The following is a 14,145-nucleotide window of genomic DNA, read 5'->3' as shown; positions in this document are numbered from 1 at the left end:
ACATTAAAGCTTTCAGAACAGACAGTCACCTGCTTTCCAGAAAGGAAAGAGGTACAGGGATCCCTTGGAGATATTGCGGGTTTAGTTCCAGAACACCAGAATGTAATGACTATCACAATAAAGTCAGTTATACAAAATTTCTGGTATCCCAGGGTGTATAAAAGTTATGTTTAGACTACACTATAGCCTAGCAAGTGTGCAGTAGCATTATTCCTGAGAAAGCAATGTACAGACCTTTAATTTAAAAAATAATTTATTGCTCATGGGTGTAACTATGGGTGATTCTGTTGATGTTTGACAGAAAACAACAACATTCTGTAAAGCAATCATCCTTCAATTAACAAAATAAATTAAGAAAAATATTAATAATAAAAATTAATTGCTAAAAAATACTAACCATCATTGGAGACTTAGAAAGTAACATTGAAGATCACCGATCCCAGATCACCATAACAAATGTAATGATAGTGAAAACCTTTGACATATTGTGAGAATTACCAAAAGATGACACAGACATGGAGTGAGCAAATGCTATTGGAAAAATGGTACCTGGAGACTTCCTCAACTTGCTTGACAAACTGTTAATTTGTAAAACAAACAAAGAAACAAACAAAAAAAACAAAAATGCACTATCTGGGAACTTCCATAAAACAAGGTATACCTGTATTTCTAAAGCAAGCAATTCAAGAAAACTGATTAAAAAAAAACTGATTCAAAACTGAAAGAAACTGATTCAAAAATCAAAGGTTTGAAAAATAAAATTATTTGTTATTTGTGATGATTTGTTGAATTGAAAACCAACCAATAATCAGAAGCTCTAGAACAAAACATGAGGTTTACACTTGGGGTGGATGGAGCACAGACAATCCTCAACTCTGAAGCTGGGGGATGCATGTCTCTTAGTCCCCTAAGGTCTAATCCTGCTGTTCCTACAAGAGGAGTCAGCAACCACAACCAGCTCAAACCAAAATGTAAACAAGTGGCTGAGTTTACATCTCCTGGTGGGACCTCCCTCTGACATCACTGATGACCTCAATCAGGGAGCCCTAAACTGAAGGTCTCCCAAGACAGGAGTGGGAAGGGTCCCTCCTCAGTGAAAGACAAGGTCATCAAGCAAAACAAGTCCAGTCACTGCAAAGGTGACAGGCTTCAAAGAAAACCCTTCCATTTCCCTTCTCCCTCCATCTTCCCCATTCACCCAGATGCTCAGTCTCCACACCCAGACACCAGCATCAGCTCCTCTCTCCTCCCTCAGATCCCACGTTGAATCCATCGCTTGGGCCCACTTTCTCATCTTCCCCAAATCCAATCACCTCACCACTTCCACAGCAGGCACCTTAGTCTCAGTCAAGAGAGGGCAAAACTGCAAGAGAGAGGGAACACTGCATTTGGAGAATTGAAGACCATCAGTGTGGTTTTGGCTATGAAGGAAGGAGGGAAAAGAGTGGGGAAGAAAACTAGAAAGGTGGGGAGAGACCAGGCTGTAAATTGCTTTGTTAAACCACGTTAAAGATTTGTTGTCAATGTATGGCAAAAACTGCTACAATATTGTAAAGTAATTAGCCTCCAACTAAAAAAAAAAAAAAAAAAAAAAATTTGTTCAAAGACACAGACCAATTTGAGAAAAATTTGAGGTTACAGAAGTTTACCAGGAGATAAGCTTCCCTGGTGACTCAGATGGTAAAGAATCTGCCTGCAACATGGGAGACCCAGGTCCAGTCTCTGGGTTGTGAAGATCCCGTGGAGAAGGGAATGGCAACCCACTCTAGTATTCTTGCCTGGAAAATCCCATGGACAAAGGAGCCTGGTGAGCGACAGTTCATAGGTCTCAAAGAGTCGGACACAACTGAGCAAGTAACACACACAAGTAGGTAAAGCATTAAATAAATTGAACATACGTTGATAACAGTAACAAAGCTGATTGGTTCGAGGGATACTGACGTTCGCATCTGTGAATCAGGTGCTGAGGGATAAGACTGAGAACTGACCAGCAGAGAGGCTTTCTAAATTCTGTCCTTCCTGTTTCCCTAACTCCAATCACACATTTCAAGGTGACAGTATTTCTAAGAATTAGATAATAAAAATAATCTGCTACTATTAATGCTGGAATACAAAAACCAAAAATAAAGCCTCAGGGTACATCTAGGAACAAAGAATTTATTTGAACAGACTCCTAACTGAGCTGGAGATCAAGCCATCTTTCTGATGCTGACTCTAAAGCCTGACAAAGGGCTTGAAACAGGTAAATTTTATAGCATCATTTGTTTATTATGGAAGAAGGATGCTTTGGGAGATAGTCTTTAAAATATACAGGGCTAAGAGGTAAGAACAACAAAGCAACAAGGAAAAAGTAGAAATGAAAGGCTACTTTTCCAATTAGCATTCAAGAACACAAAATGAGGGTCTAAGAATACCAGGTGCTAAAACATTTCTGGAATTTGAGCTACTGTCCTGTACTCTTGGAATTTACCCCAGTCCCTCATCAAAGTTTGCAGGTGGAGTCAGCTTCCTATTGAGTTGCTCTAGTCCAGCCAGACAACTGGCTACACTACTGGAGCCTAGAGCGTCCCTTCTTTGGGGATGCCCCACTCCTGTTGTTGGACTCCTTGGAGCTCACTTCTCTGTATGTCCAGCTTGGCGAGTGAGGCTACAGGCACTGCTTCAATGTTGAGGGCCTGATATCTACTCAATGTCCCCACTGATGATCCATCTGACAATGCATGTAAAGTTGTGGGGGGGGGGGGTGGTGGTGGTGATATTCCAGAAACTGTCCAAGAAGTCAAAAGAGACAGTTCCATTATAAGATATAAGGAAATTTGGATGTTACTGTTTATTATTGATTATTATCTATTTTGTATGGACCATCAAAATACCTAAATATATTTTGCATTCTTTTGGGACTGACTTCCCTTGTAGCTCAGACAGTAAAGAATCTGTCTGCAATGCAGAAGACCTGGTTCAATCCCTGAGTTGGGAAGATTCCCTGGAGAAGGGAATGGCTACCCACTCCAGGATTCTTGCTTGGAGAATCCCATGGACAGAGGAGCCTACAGTCCATGGGGTTGCAAAAAGTCGAACATGACTGAGTGACAAACACGTTCTTTTGGGATTATATGCAGCCAGAGGTTTTCCTTTGTGCCATGTGTTCTATATCATTTTATAAAGCCACAGTCTAACATTTACTGAAACTAATCAAGCAGCAGAGGGAAACAACAAAGAAAGAAGATGAAAAGAGGTAAGGAATAGAGGGAGGAAGGAAACAATAAATTACTGAGAGGAAAGAGCCAGTCAAATCTGGAGGGAAAATATTAGACAGATATCCAGAGGCCAAAGCTTGGAGCCTACTGCAGGTGCATTGCCTAGATCTACTATGTGAAAGACTTATTGGTTGTTTATCTAGTCTCTCAGCCTTGATTTGCCTTCCTTTTTAAACTCTCACCCATGCTGCATGGGTTCAGTCTCTGCAAGTCAGATTTCAGAGGCTCTTGGGCAAGCTGGCCTTTTTTTTAGGTTCTGCCAGTAAGCAGGCACTAGAGGAGACTGAAAGTGGGACAGAGCTAATATTCTATTTGATTTGGCTGTTCCTGCAGCATCACCTCAGCAGGGGACATGACTCCAGCTCTGAGCTTCTATTAGCACATGGAGAAATAGCCCCATCCTGCTTCCTCAGCACATACGACCAGCAACTGGGCAGTGAACCTCTCCTTGGAGGCTTGAGCACCAGCTGTAGGGCCTCTCTTCTGAGTTCTTAGGTCTGGAGATCCGGCCTAGGACATGGTAGCTGCTTCCTAAAATCATTACCCCAGTGCTTCCTTTCCTTTTTCTAGCCTCTAACTCTTATGTAGGAAATTTCTTATATTAAACCCTTTCAGCTGAAATACTGGTTTTCTCATGAGGCCCTTCCTTCTCATGGAATGAATCCCTTCTGACAGCAAGAGCTGAAAAATTCTGCAACCTTAGTCAACAATCTCCTGGCAATCTAGACAAGAGGTCAATTTTTTGTATAAGGAAATCAAAGACTGTGACACAGTGAAAATGACTGTGCTCCACCCTCTTGAAATATGGAGCTCTAACTTGGGTTTGGAATATTTTCAAGGCTGGAAATATTAAAAAATGACAATTCAAATATAAGAATATTATATGAAAATGTAAGGTTATTGGATATACTATTTAATAGCACATTTTGAAACTAAAGTTAAATACTTGAGTTATTTTCAGGAATGAGAGGAGAAAATTAAATTACTGGAGGCTTCTATCAAGTTTTACAAGGAAGGATCAGTTGAAAAATTGAATTTAAATGGAAACAACCGATATGGTAAGGGTCTTACCGATATCCATTCACAGTGAATAACGGTGCTCAACCTGTGTGTGATGGTTAGCACAGTGCACTCAGCAAATTTCTCATGGATTTTTTTTTGTATTAACTCATCTGTTCTGGAATCAGAGAAATTGATATACTTCAGTGAAGACAGGAAAAGCAGACTAAAGAGTTAAAAATTAAAAATCAATACTTTAACATAGAATCTTGTCCCTAAAAAACTAAGTATAAAAAGTCTATTTAGAAATTTACTATTTTTCATAAAATGATGGAAAATAGTCTTTCCTGGAAATTGCTTGAAACTATCAGGAGCTGAATTTAGGAATCCAGCTCTCTTAGGAAGCCTCATAAGAACATTAACAGCATATAACATGTCTTGGTTTCTGCCTTTGTTTTCCTTTGTTTGTGATTAATATTATCACGAGATATCTGTGGGCCAAAGAGAGCATAGAAACATTTCTCAGCATCACTATATGTTTTCCATTTACCACATTTACAATTTGGATTCTAGGTTTCATGGATCTCAGCTCCATACCTTGGATCCACATTGGACGTGGCTTTGTCAAGAATCAATATCTTATTTACTCTGAGAATAGCCCTGGCAAGGCATACTAGTTGTCTCTGTCCAACACTCAAGTTCAATCCTGATTCTGCTAATTCAGTATCCATTTTACCAGGAAGACCGTGGATGGTTTCTTTAAGTTGAACCTGTGGATACAGAAAGAACATTTTCCTAGATAACCTGCTGCTGAAGTAGACAAACCTCTTAGACATTAGAGCTTTGAAGTCCCCCCAACTTCTTGTGCATCTTGTATGTGCAGCCAGGTGATGGGAAGAGCTGTTTCCAATTAGTGTTCACTGAGAAAGATGGTGGGTAGAGTCGTCAGGACAGAAAGATCTCAATGTCCCCCCATCCCCACCATAGGCCATCCACCAACAAACTCCACCTAGGACTTAGTTCAGAAAGTCTCTCAAAAATTGAAGCTATTTTTCCCAAAGTGGCTTAAACAGAAAATCTAAAAGGATCTTTATGGTTGAATCAACTTTACCAAGGTACATTTTGCATAGGAGTTGGTACACTAAAAGGAAACTTAGAAAAACTACAGAAAGTTTTGTTCTCTAAAGATATAATCTTATTAATTTAACAAAATCTTTACCATTTTGTAATGTTTAAAATAATTCAAATTTAAACAATGGAAAACTCCATCTAATTCATTAGTAATTCTGGAAACTTTCCCATGTTTAATCTGATAAGTGCTGGACCCGACAAGTGCATTTTCTTCAATATCATAATGTCTTGCAGTGAATGAAAACTCACAAGAAACAAGATACAATATTACATCCTATCTCCCCCATAATATGGATATAGGTGATGTTTATATCAGTCTATCTTCAAAAAATTATATTCATAAGATTAAAAAAACAAACCTTTAACCACCAAATATAATCTGAAAATACACTGGGTGGTAGGGGTCAGTTCAATGAATTCTGGAGAAATACTATGGAGCAAGAAGCAAACTCAGGCTGTACTTGAAGTGAAAGAACAACGAAGAAATACACTTCAAATTAAGAAACCAACAGACTGATGACCAAAAAGTTATTTGACACACTACAATGTCAGACAACAAAACACTGAGGGTAAATGAGTAGCATTTTCATGATATCCTAAATGGTGGAACACTTCCATGAATGTGATCCTGAACTGTGCTCCTGATGGAGTCCAATCCCTAGAAAGCAGAATTCTGAGTCAGGATTAAATATGGTATTGGTATTTAGTGACAGCATAAAAGGTGTACAAACTCTAAAGGGTAAGATTTGAATTGTGGTGCAAGTGGTTGGTCTTTGTTAAGACTGACATCCTGAGTTTGAAGAAATAATCTCACATTTGCTCCTGAGTTGGATGACATCATATAACTAATCTTTTTTTTTTCCCCTTCTTCTTCAGGTTGTCCATATCTGCTTCATGGTGAAGAAGAGTTGTAAGGGGAAATGTTTTTCATAAAATACTGTTTTCTGAGGCTCTCTATTTATTTGTGAATCAGGGATGGTTATGAGAATAATATGAATATCAAGGCTCTCTGTAGTGTAATCATACAATCAAGGTATAAAGTATTAGAATGGAAGAAAAGGACAACAGAAACAGTAGACAATAATAATTAGAAGTTATAACAGGAGGATCTGAACACATTAGATGATAGTGTAATATTACTATTTTATTTCTTAATCAAGATAATTGTGTTAGATTACACAAGAGAATGTCCTTGAAAAGGATAGAGATTGTATCTCTTGATGACTGTGATAGACCCAAAATCTGAAACAATGCCTATCTAAGAAGTGCTCAAGAAATGTGTTAGCTGTGTAAAGGGAGAAGTGAATCTCATCTTGTGACATATCTGTTCCTATAAATTAGAAAGTAAATCCATATAGACAGCTTACATATAATACTAATATTATGTGTAAAAGGATTATATTCTTATAACAATTAACTGGCTCCAGAATATCACAACATCACACTGTAAACTGTGAAAAGCACATAAAAAGTTTTAATTTAAGGAAAATGGAGCAAATAATACTATTCAAAACTATACATCTCAATATAGAATACTTCAGATCATTTTTGAGGTTGGGAAAATTATAGAATATAGCAAAACTGAAAAATAATAAACTGAACTTAATAAGGTACCCTATTTCTATCATCATTACCATTTTTAAAGTAACCCACTGTGTAGTGTATCTAGTAGGTGCCAATGCCTCTCACAGGAGGTTAATACAGATGTCAGATGGTTCCCATTTCAAGGAACCTTCTTACTTCTCAAAAAGAAAGGCTGGTGTGGACTGGGAGGAGACAGGGAAATGCAGTCAACAGATGGGGAAGAGCTTTTACTAGAGCAGGACCAGCAGTAAAGGAAGTCAAGGGGAACCCGTTTACCTAATACAAGGCCCCAGGAAATGGACATGTGAGCTGTCCCACAGCAAGGACTGGACCATGTGTTTCTGATACACAGGCTGCTGATGCCCAGATTTCTGTATCTTGGTGTCCTATATGATGAGACCTACTTGTGTCCTAACAGAGATACTATCAATGCTGGATCTGTGTAACACAAAATTTTTTAAAGAAATAAGCCATACTTCTCTGAAATGTAGAGATCAACCAAACATCTAGTACTTATTTATTAAGTGCTACTTTTTGAAAGCAAAAGACTGAACTAGGTCCTATGAGAAACTAGAAGTCTGTCTATGGTTTAGAAGTCTAGAGTTTCTGCCATCAGTAGAATCAATTTGCAAAAGTAGGGCTAATACACAAAATAACTACTATCAATGTATGACAAAACCCACTGAAATGTTGTGAAGTGATTGGCCTCCAACAAATAAAAAATAAATAAATAAATAAATAAAATAAAATACAAAAACCAACAGCAACTTAATAGTCAAAATTTTTTCATGCAAAGGTGAGGAAATTCAATGAAGTAGAGCAAGGGGAAACATGACACAAATAACAGAAAATACTCTAGAAATTAGCCTATCCATATAAAAACTAAGCCAAAACTACAGAATTCCGTTACTTGCATTCATGTTGCAGCATTAAAATGATATAATCGTCAATAAGTAATCGTCATCATATTCCAACTATAATTTACCTTTATAAACACTTTCTTATGAAACTTCATAGCATTTTATTGGTATGATCTTGTTTATCTTTCAGTTAATAATGAAAAACTATCATTTCCACTTAAATATCCCCTAAGGCTAGAGGAATAAAATGAACATTGGAGGGTAATTAGAATAATTAATTTACTAGGTCACTAACAGAATTTGATCCCACAGTTTTAATGTCTACTTTAGTGCTCTGCTAAGGACAAAATAATGTATCTAGTTGCTTGGGGTTCTATAGAAAAAGTTAAAATGAAAACATGAGGCATTATGTTTTTGGTTTTCATTTTCAATACACACATTTTAAGTGCACCCATCTCATCATTGTTCTCCTAGAAAGTAAACAAAGTTAGCTAAAATGATAAGTTTCCCTTAATTACCTGCAATGCTACAAATGTACACACACAGATACTGATGCTAATAAGTTAATTACATTACATAAATTACCTCTTCCAAGACATTCCACAGTTCGTTTCCCAAATACTCATTAAAGGGATCCAGATTTTTCCTCACTGTTCCAGTGAATAAAACAGGTTCCTAAATACCGCAAAATAGTGAATGTTATTACCATAATCTCTTTTCATTTTAAACCAATGTTTATAGAAAAGAATGAAAATATAAAATATCAAAATTCTCTGCAATTATTAACAATAAAGTTGAAAATGTATGTGTACAAAACTGTATCTCTAATTTTTCACTGTATGAAGTGTGCTACAAAATATCCTCTGGACTATTAAACACTAAGTAAAGAAAGTGTTGAAGTATTTTCATCCTAAGGAAAAAAAAGACTGAAGAAGAGAAAGGAAAATTTTATTTTCTTTTTTTAAAATTGCCATTCTGGTAATAAATATCTGCTTAAACACATACACAAAATGAGGATATAATTACGTGAGAAACTTTACATTAAGATTTACATAAATTAACTGTCAATCCTGGAGTGATACTGGGAAATACCAAGACTACGATTAGCTGAATTTTGTGTCTCAAAGCAAAATTGTTAAATTTTTTCACATTTACCCTGAAGAATAAAGTAGGCTATTTTCTATGCTAGTCAAACAGCCTTCTGGGATGGGGACTCTCTCCACATGCATGAATGGAACATCCCCATATATGCAAAGAGAACGTCAGCTCCTGGGGCCTGCGGCTCCTCTGTCCATGAAGAGATCTCCTCTGATTCTGCACCAGGTGATCCCCACATTCTTTCACCTGTGCGTCAGGATGACCTGCCTCACAGAACCTCATTACTAACTGCAATGTCAGGAGGACTTGAAACCCATTGTGACATGAGCCAGGATAAACTTATTTTCATTTAAATAGCTCTTCCTATTCATCTGCATCAGGAGGAGCCATAAGTAAATCATTCTGGAAATATATGCCTTTCTGGGTTTCAAGAGAGAATCTTGTACATAAACTCATGTAGGCCATTTACATTTTCTACTGGAAGGCTCTATTAAGCCAGGCCACAGAATATGAGCAGCAGAGAAGAACCCATTAGGCTCCTTCCAGTGAAGGGGGAAGAACAAGGGGAGGCACAAGTGTGGGAACAATAGGAGAACTGACTCTTCCACAAGTGCCCGGCACTGGTCAGAATCAACACGTTCAAATCCTGCCTGGCCTTGGGGGCTGGACTTGCCTCCTCCCTTCACAGAAGAAAGATGAAGAAGACAGGCATTTCTTTTCTCCAGCCATGAAGAAAAATGATACTCAGAGAGCCTCCTGTACCTTCTTTCCTTATTGTCTTAAAGTCTGGTGAGAGAGAAATGGATGCAGAAGACACAGGGCATGTCACCAAAAAAGACATATCCCTAAACAAAATTTAATTTTCAAAAGACATTATAAAGGGAGTTCATTTGCACAAAGTTAATTAAGTGGCCAACATTCCCCCAAAGCATTGAAAATCACTGGTCACAGGAAGTTTCAAAATTATTGTATTGAACTGAAAAATACTGAAATGCAAATTTAAAGTTTCCCTTAAAACCCTGAAACTTAGGATCAAAGACTACCCAAGTATCTAAGCAATGGTAAGAGTTCCTTGTCAGTGGACTAATAATTATTTTACTTCAGATTAAAAAAAAAAAAAAAAAAAGTCTTACTTTTTGCAATTATCAACTCTAAGTTTCCAACAAGCCAGGCTATTTCTCTCTGTTTAGCTGTCTTCATGAGGTTTATACAAATGACATGGCCAGACAAGGGTAGGCTGGTCCCCAGTATTCCTCCCTTTCCTCTGACTCTCCTCCACCTCTGGGCCCAAAATGAAGGAGGGACTCTTGAAGGACTAGTGTTCGAGATTTGTTGTTCAATCATTCAGTCGTGTCTGATTCTGCAACCCCACGGACTGCAGCACTCCAGGACTCCCTGTCCTTCAATATCAAACAGAGTTTTCTCAAATTCGTAAAGGGATGGAAAGAGGCCAGGTTAATAAGCCAGCTTGGAGCCCAACTGGGAGAAGAGAGCTGGGGTCTCTTTGCTTATAACAACGACAAGAATGTTTCTTCTTAGCCCATCACAGCTTATGTGACCTGAATAGTTTTTCCTTCTGGTTTCCCTCATAGAGCAAATTTACATCCTGTAAGAGGTCTAAGGTTTGAAGTGTCCACCCAGTTTTCAAAGTACACTCTACAAAGACAATTGCAGACAATTCTACAATTGTCTACAATTTGTCTACAAAGACAATTCTCCTGAACTATTCTACAAGAAAACAAACAAACAAACAAAAAATCTGCTTTGATTTAGAAGACAGACCTTCCTTCCTTGAGCAATGAAAGGGCTCACAGTATTAGCATACTTGGGAAGAGTGGTTCTGGTGGTTTAGGAGTCATAGGACCTCCATTTAAGATTCAACCACCATTTATTGTTTGTAGATTTTTTTGATGACCATTCTGACTGATGAGAGGTGACACCTTATTGAAGTTTTGACTTGCATTTCTCTGATAATGAATGATGTTGAGCATCTTTTCCTGTATTACTCTTGGTAGCAATGCAAATTAACTTTTATTTATTCATTTATTTTTGGGTGTTCTGGATCTTCATTGCTGCATGTGCTTTTCTTTAGCTGCAGAAAGCAGGGGCTATTCTCTAGTTGGAATGTGCAGGCTTCTCACTGCAGAGGCTTCTCTTGCTGTAGAGCACAAGCTCTAGGTACACGGGCTTCAGTAGTTGCAACTCCTGGGCTTGGGAGTTGCGGGACACAGTCTCTAGAGCACAGGCTCAACAGTTGTGGGGCACAAACTTAGTTGATCTGTGGCATGTGGGATTTTCCCAAATCAGGGATCAAACCCATATCTCCTGCACTGGCAGGCAGATTCTTTACCTCTAAGCCACCAGGAAAACCCTGTGAATGTAAATTGATACAGCCACTATGGAGAACAGTATGGTGGTGGTGGTCGTTTAGTCACTAAGTGCTGTCCGACTCTTGCGACCCCATGGACTGTAGCCCCGCCAGGCTCCTCTGTCCATGGGATTCTCCAGGCAAGAATATTGGAATGTGTTGTCATCTTCTCCTGGAGAACAGTATGGAGATTCCTTACAAATATAGGAATAAAACTACCATATGACCCAACAATGCCACTACTGGGCATATATCCTAAGAAAATCCTAACTCAAAAAGACACATGCACCCTAATGTTCATAGCAGCACTATTTACAATAGCCAGGATATGGAAACAACCTAAATTTCAGGTGGACAGATGAATGGATAAAGAAGTTGTGATACATATATACAATGGAATATTATTACTCAGTTACAAAAAGGAATGAGTTCTAGTGAGCTCTAGTGAACTCACCTCACTAGAACTGAAAGTTCTAGTGAATCTAGAGCCTGTTACACCGAGTGAAGTAAGTCAGAAAGAGAAAAGCAAATGTTGTATTAATTAATGCATATTTTGCATAATTAATGCATATAAATCATAAAATTAATGTATTAATTAATGCATATATGTGAAATCCAGAAAAATGATATGATTAACCTATTTGCAGAACAGGAATAGAGACACAGACATAGATTTGTGGATACACAGAAGAGGAAGGTGAGGGTGGGAAAAATTGAGAGTAGTATTGACATGTATACTACCATGTATAAGATAGCTAGTAGGAAACAACTATTTAGTGCAGGGAACTCGACTCAATGCTCTGTGATGACCTAGAGAGGTGGGATGGTGGGATGGGGGAGGGAAGCTCAAGAAAGAGGGGATATATGTGTATATATGTCTGATACAGGATTGAGGGCCGGAGGAGAAGGGGGCAACAGAGGATGAGATGGTTGGAAGGCATCTCCAGGTCAATGGACCTGAATTTGGGCAAATTCCAGGAGATGATGAGGGACAGAGAGGCCTAGCATGGTGCAGTCTGTGGGGTCACAAAGAGGTGGACAAGACTTGGCGACTGAACGACAACAAAAAGGACAGCTTGGCTGATACCTGGTGTTGTACAGCAGAAACAAACACAACATTGTAAAGCAATTATCCTCCAATTAAAAATAAATTTAAACAAAGAATCTGAAAAAGAGCATACGTGTAACTGAATCACTTTGCTGTACACATGAGACTAAACCAATATTGTAAGTCAATTAAACTTCAATTTAAAAAGAAGAGTTAGATGCTTTATTTATATAAGCAATGTTCAACTTTTTCATATAGTTTAATACTTCTAAAATGTGAATGGTGGAGGAGTGTTTTCATGTAATTATTCATCTTTATAAGCTGTAGGTGTTTTTAAATGACTTAAGTTCAAGTTTTAATGGGTGGGCACTAGTTATGAGAGTTCAAAATTTAGAAATCTTTACATGGCGGTAACTTTTGCTTACATGTATAAGTATGAAAAAAAGTTCAGTCACTTATTTCATAATCAGGGCTCTCTCTATTGTTACCTTCCTCACATTCTTCCCTATAGGAAACTCCTTGAAGGGGATGAAACTCTCCAAAATCTGGGGGACTAATGTGACATTCTTTGCAAAAACAGGAGCCCTCACTTCTGAGTCCCTGACCAGCAACACCAGCTGTTTCATGCTGAGCTTTAATCAGAGACCTCAAACACTGTGTAGGCCTTAGAGGTTCTGCCAATTATCACCAATCCACTGCTGATTGTCATAAAAAGAAAAAAAATAAGTTTAAGCATTTCCTCTTGCAATAAGGGTCCCCATTTAAGTCTATGCTGTCAGTCTAAAAGGACATATTGGGCAATTATGAGTGTTCATTTAGCAGGATTAATGGATGAACATATTTTAGTAAGTAAGAATATTTCTCTGTTATGATGTGCCAAATATATGACATGCTAAAACTTCAATACTTTGGCCATCTGACACAAAACACCAACTCACTGGAAAAGACCCTGATGCTGGGAAAGACTGAAGGCAAAAGAAGAAGGGGTCAGCAGAGAATGAAGACAGGTAGAAAGCATCACCACCTCAATGGACATGAACTTGAGCAAACTTCAGGAGACAGCAAAGGACAGGGGAGCCTGGCAAGTGGCAGTTCATGGGGTTGCAAAGAATCAGACATGACTTAGTGACTGAACAACAACAAGAGCAACAACATTTCACATTAAAAGTTGAATGAAAAGAATGATTTATTACAACATTAACTGACTGAAATTACATTTTTCTTTAAAGTCAGCAGGCAATTTGTGAACAATGTCTGTTTTAATATGACATTGTGCTTCTTTTTATTTTTTTTTCATTTAATTTTACTAGTTGGAGGCTAATTACTTCACAACATTGCAGTTGGTTTTGTCATACATTGACATGAATCAGCCAAGGAGGTACATGTATTCCCCATCCCGATCCCCCCTCCCACCTCCCTCTCCACCCGATTCCTCTGGGTCTTCCCAGTGCACCAGGCCCGAGCACTTGTCTCAGGCATCCCACCTGGGCTGGTGATCTGTTTCACTATAGATAATATACATGCTGTTCTCACAAAACATCCCACCCTCGCCTTCTCCCACAGAGTCCAAAAGTCTGTTCTGTACATATCTGTCTCTTTTTCTGTTTTGCATATAGGGTTATCATTACCATCTTTCTAAATTCCATATATACGTGTTAGTATGCTGTAATGGTCTTTATCTTTCTGGCTTACTTCACTCTGTACAATGGGCTCCAGTTTCATCCATCTCATTAGAACTGATTCAAATGAATTCTTTTTAATGGCTGAGTAATATTCCATGGTGTATATGTCCCACACCTT

The 14,145-nt window shown here is 38.2% G+C and overlaps 1 protein-coding gene across 9 annotated transcripts in view; it reads right to left on the bottom strand.

Moving 5' to 3' along the window:
* The window catches only part of LOC133049209 (ATP-binding cassette sub-family C member 4-like), a 152,604-nt gene that overhangs the window by 17,323 nt on the left and 121,136 nt on the right, over positions 1 to 14,145 (bottom strand). For 4 of the 9 annotated variants that reach the window (XM_061133162.1, XM_061133164.1, XM_061133160.1 and 1 more), the window contains 3 exons: positions 8,417 to 8,506; positions 4,854 to 5,026; positions 4,329 to 4,434 (listed from right to left, as the gene is read on the bottom strand). The exons of 1 other annotated variant lie outside the window; for it this stretch is intronic. In XM_061133162.1, the coding sequence (XP_060989145.1) occupies positions 4,329 to 4,434; positions 4,854 to 5,026; positions 8,417 to 8,506 (369 nt within the window). Of the gene's footprint in view, positions 1 to 4,328; positions 4,435 to 4,853; positions 5,027 to 8,416; positions 8,507 to 14,145 lie in introns of those variants that run through there. 4 more of the 9 variants (XM_061133165.1, XM_061133168.1, XM_061133161.1 and 1 more) reach the window with 3 other exon arrangements.

The sequence above is a fragment of the Dama dama genome, chromosome 30 (genome assembly GCF_033118175.1).
Source record: "Dama dama isolate Ldn47 chromosome 30, ASM3311817v1, whole genome shotgun sequence".
NCBI lineage: Eukaryota > Metazoa > Chordata > Mammalia > Artiodactyla > Cervidae > Dama > Dama dama.
This window is presented reverse-complemented; position numbering and strand designations above follow the sequence as displayed.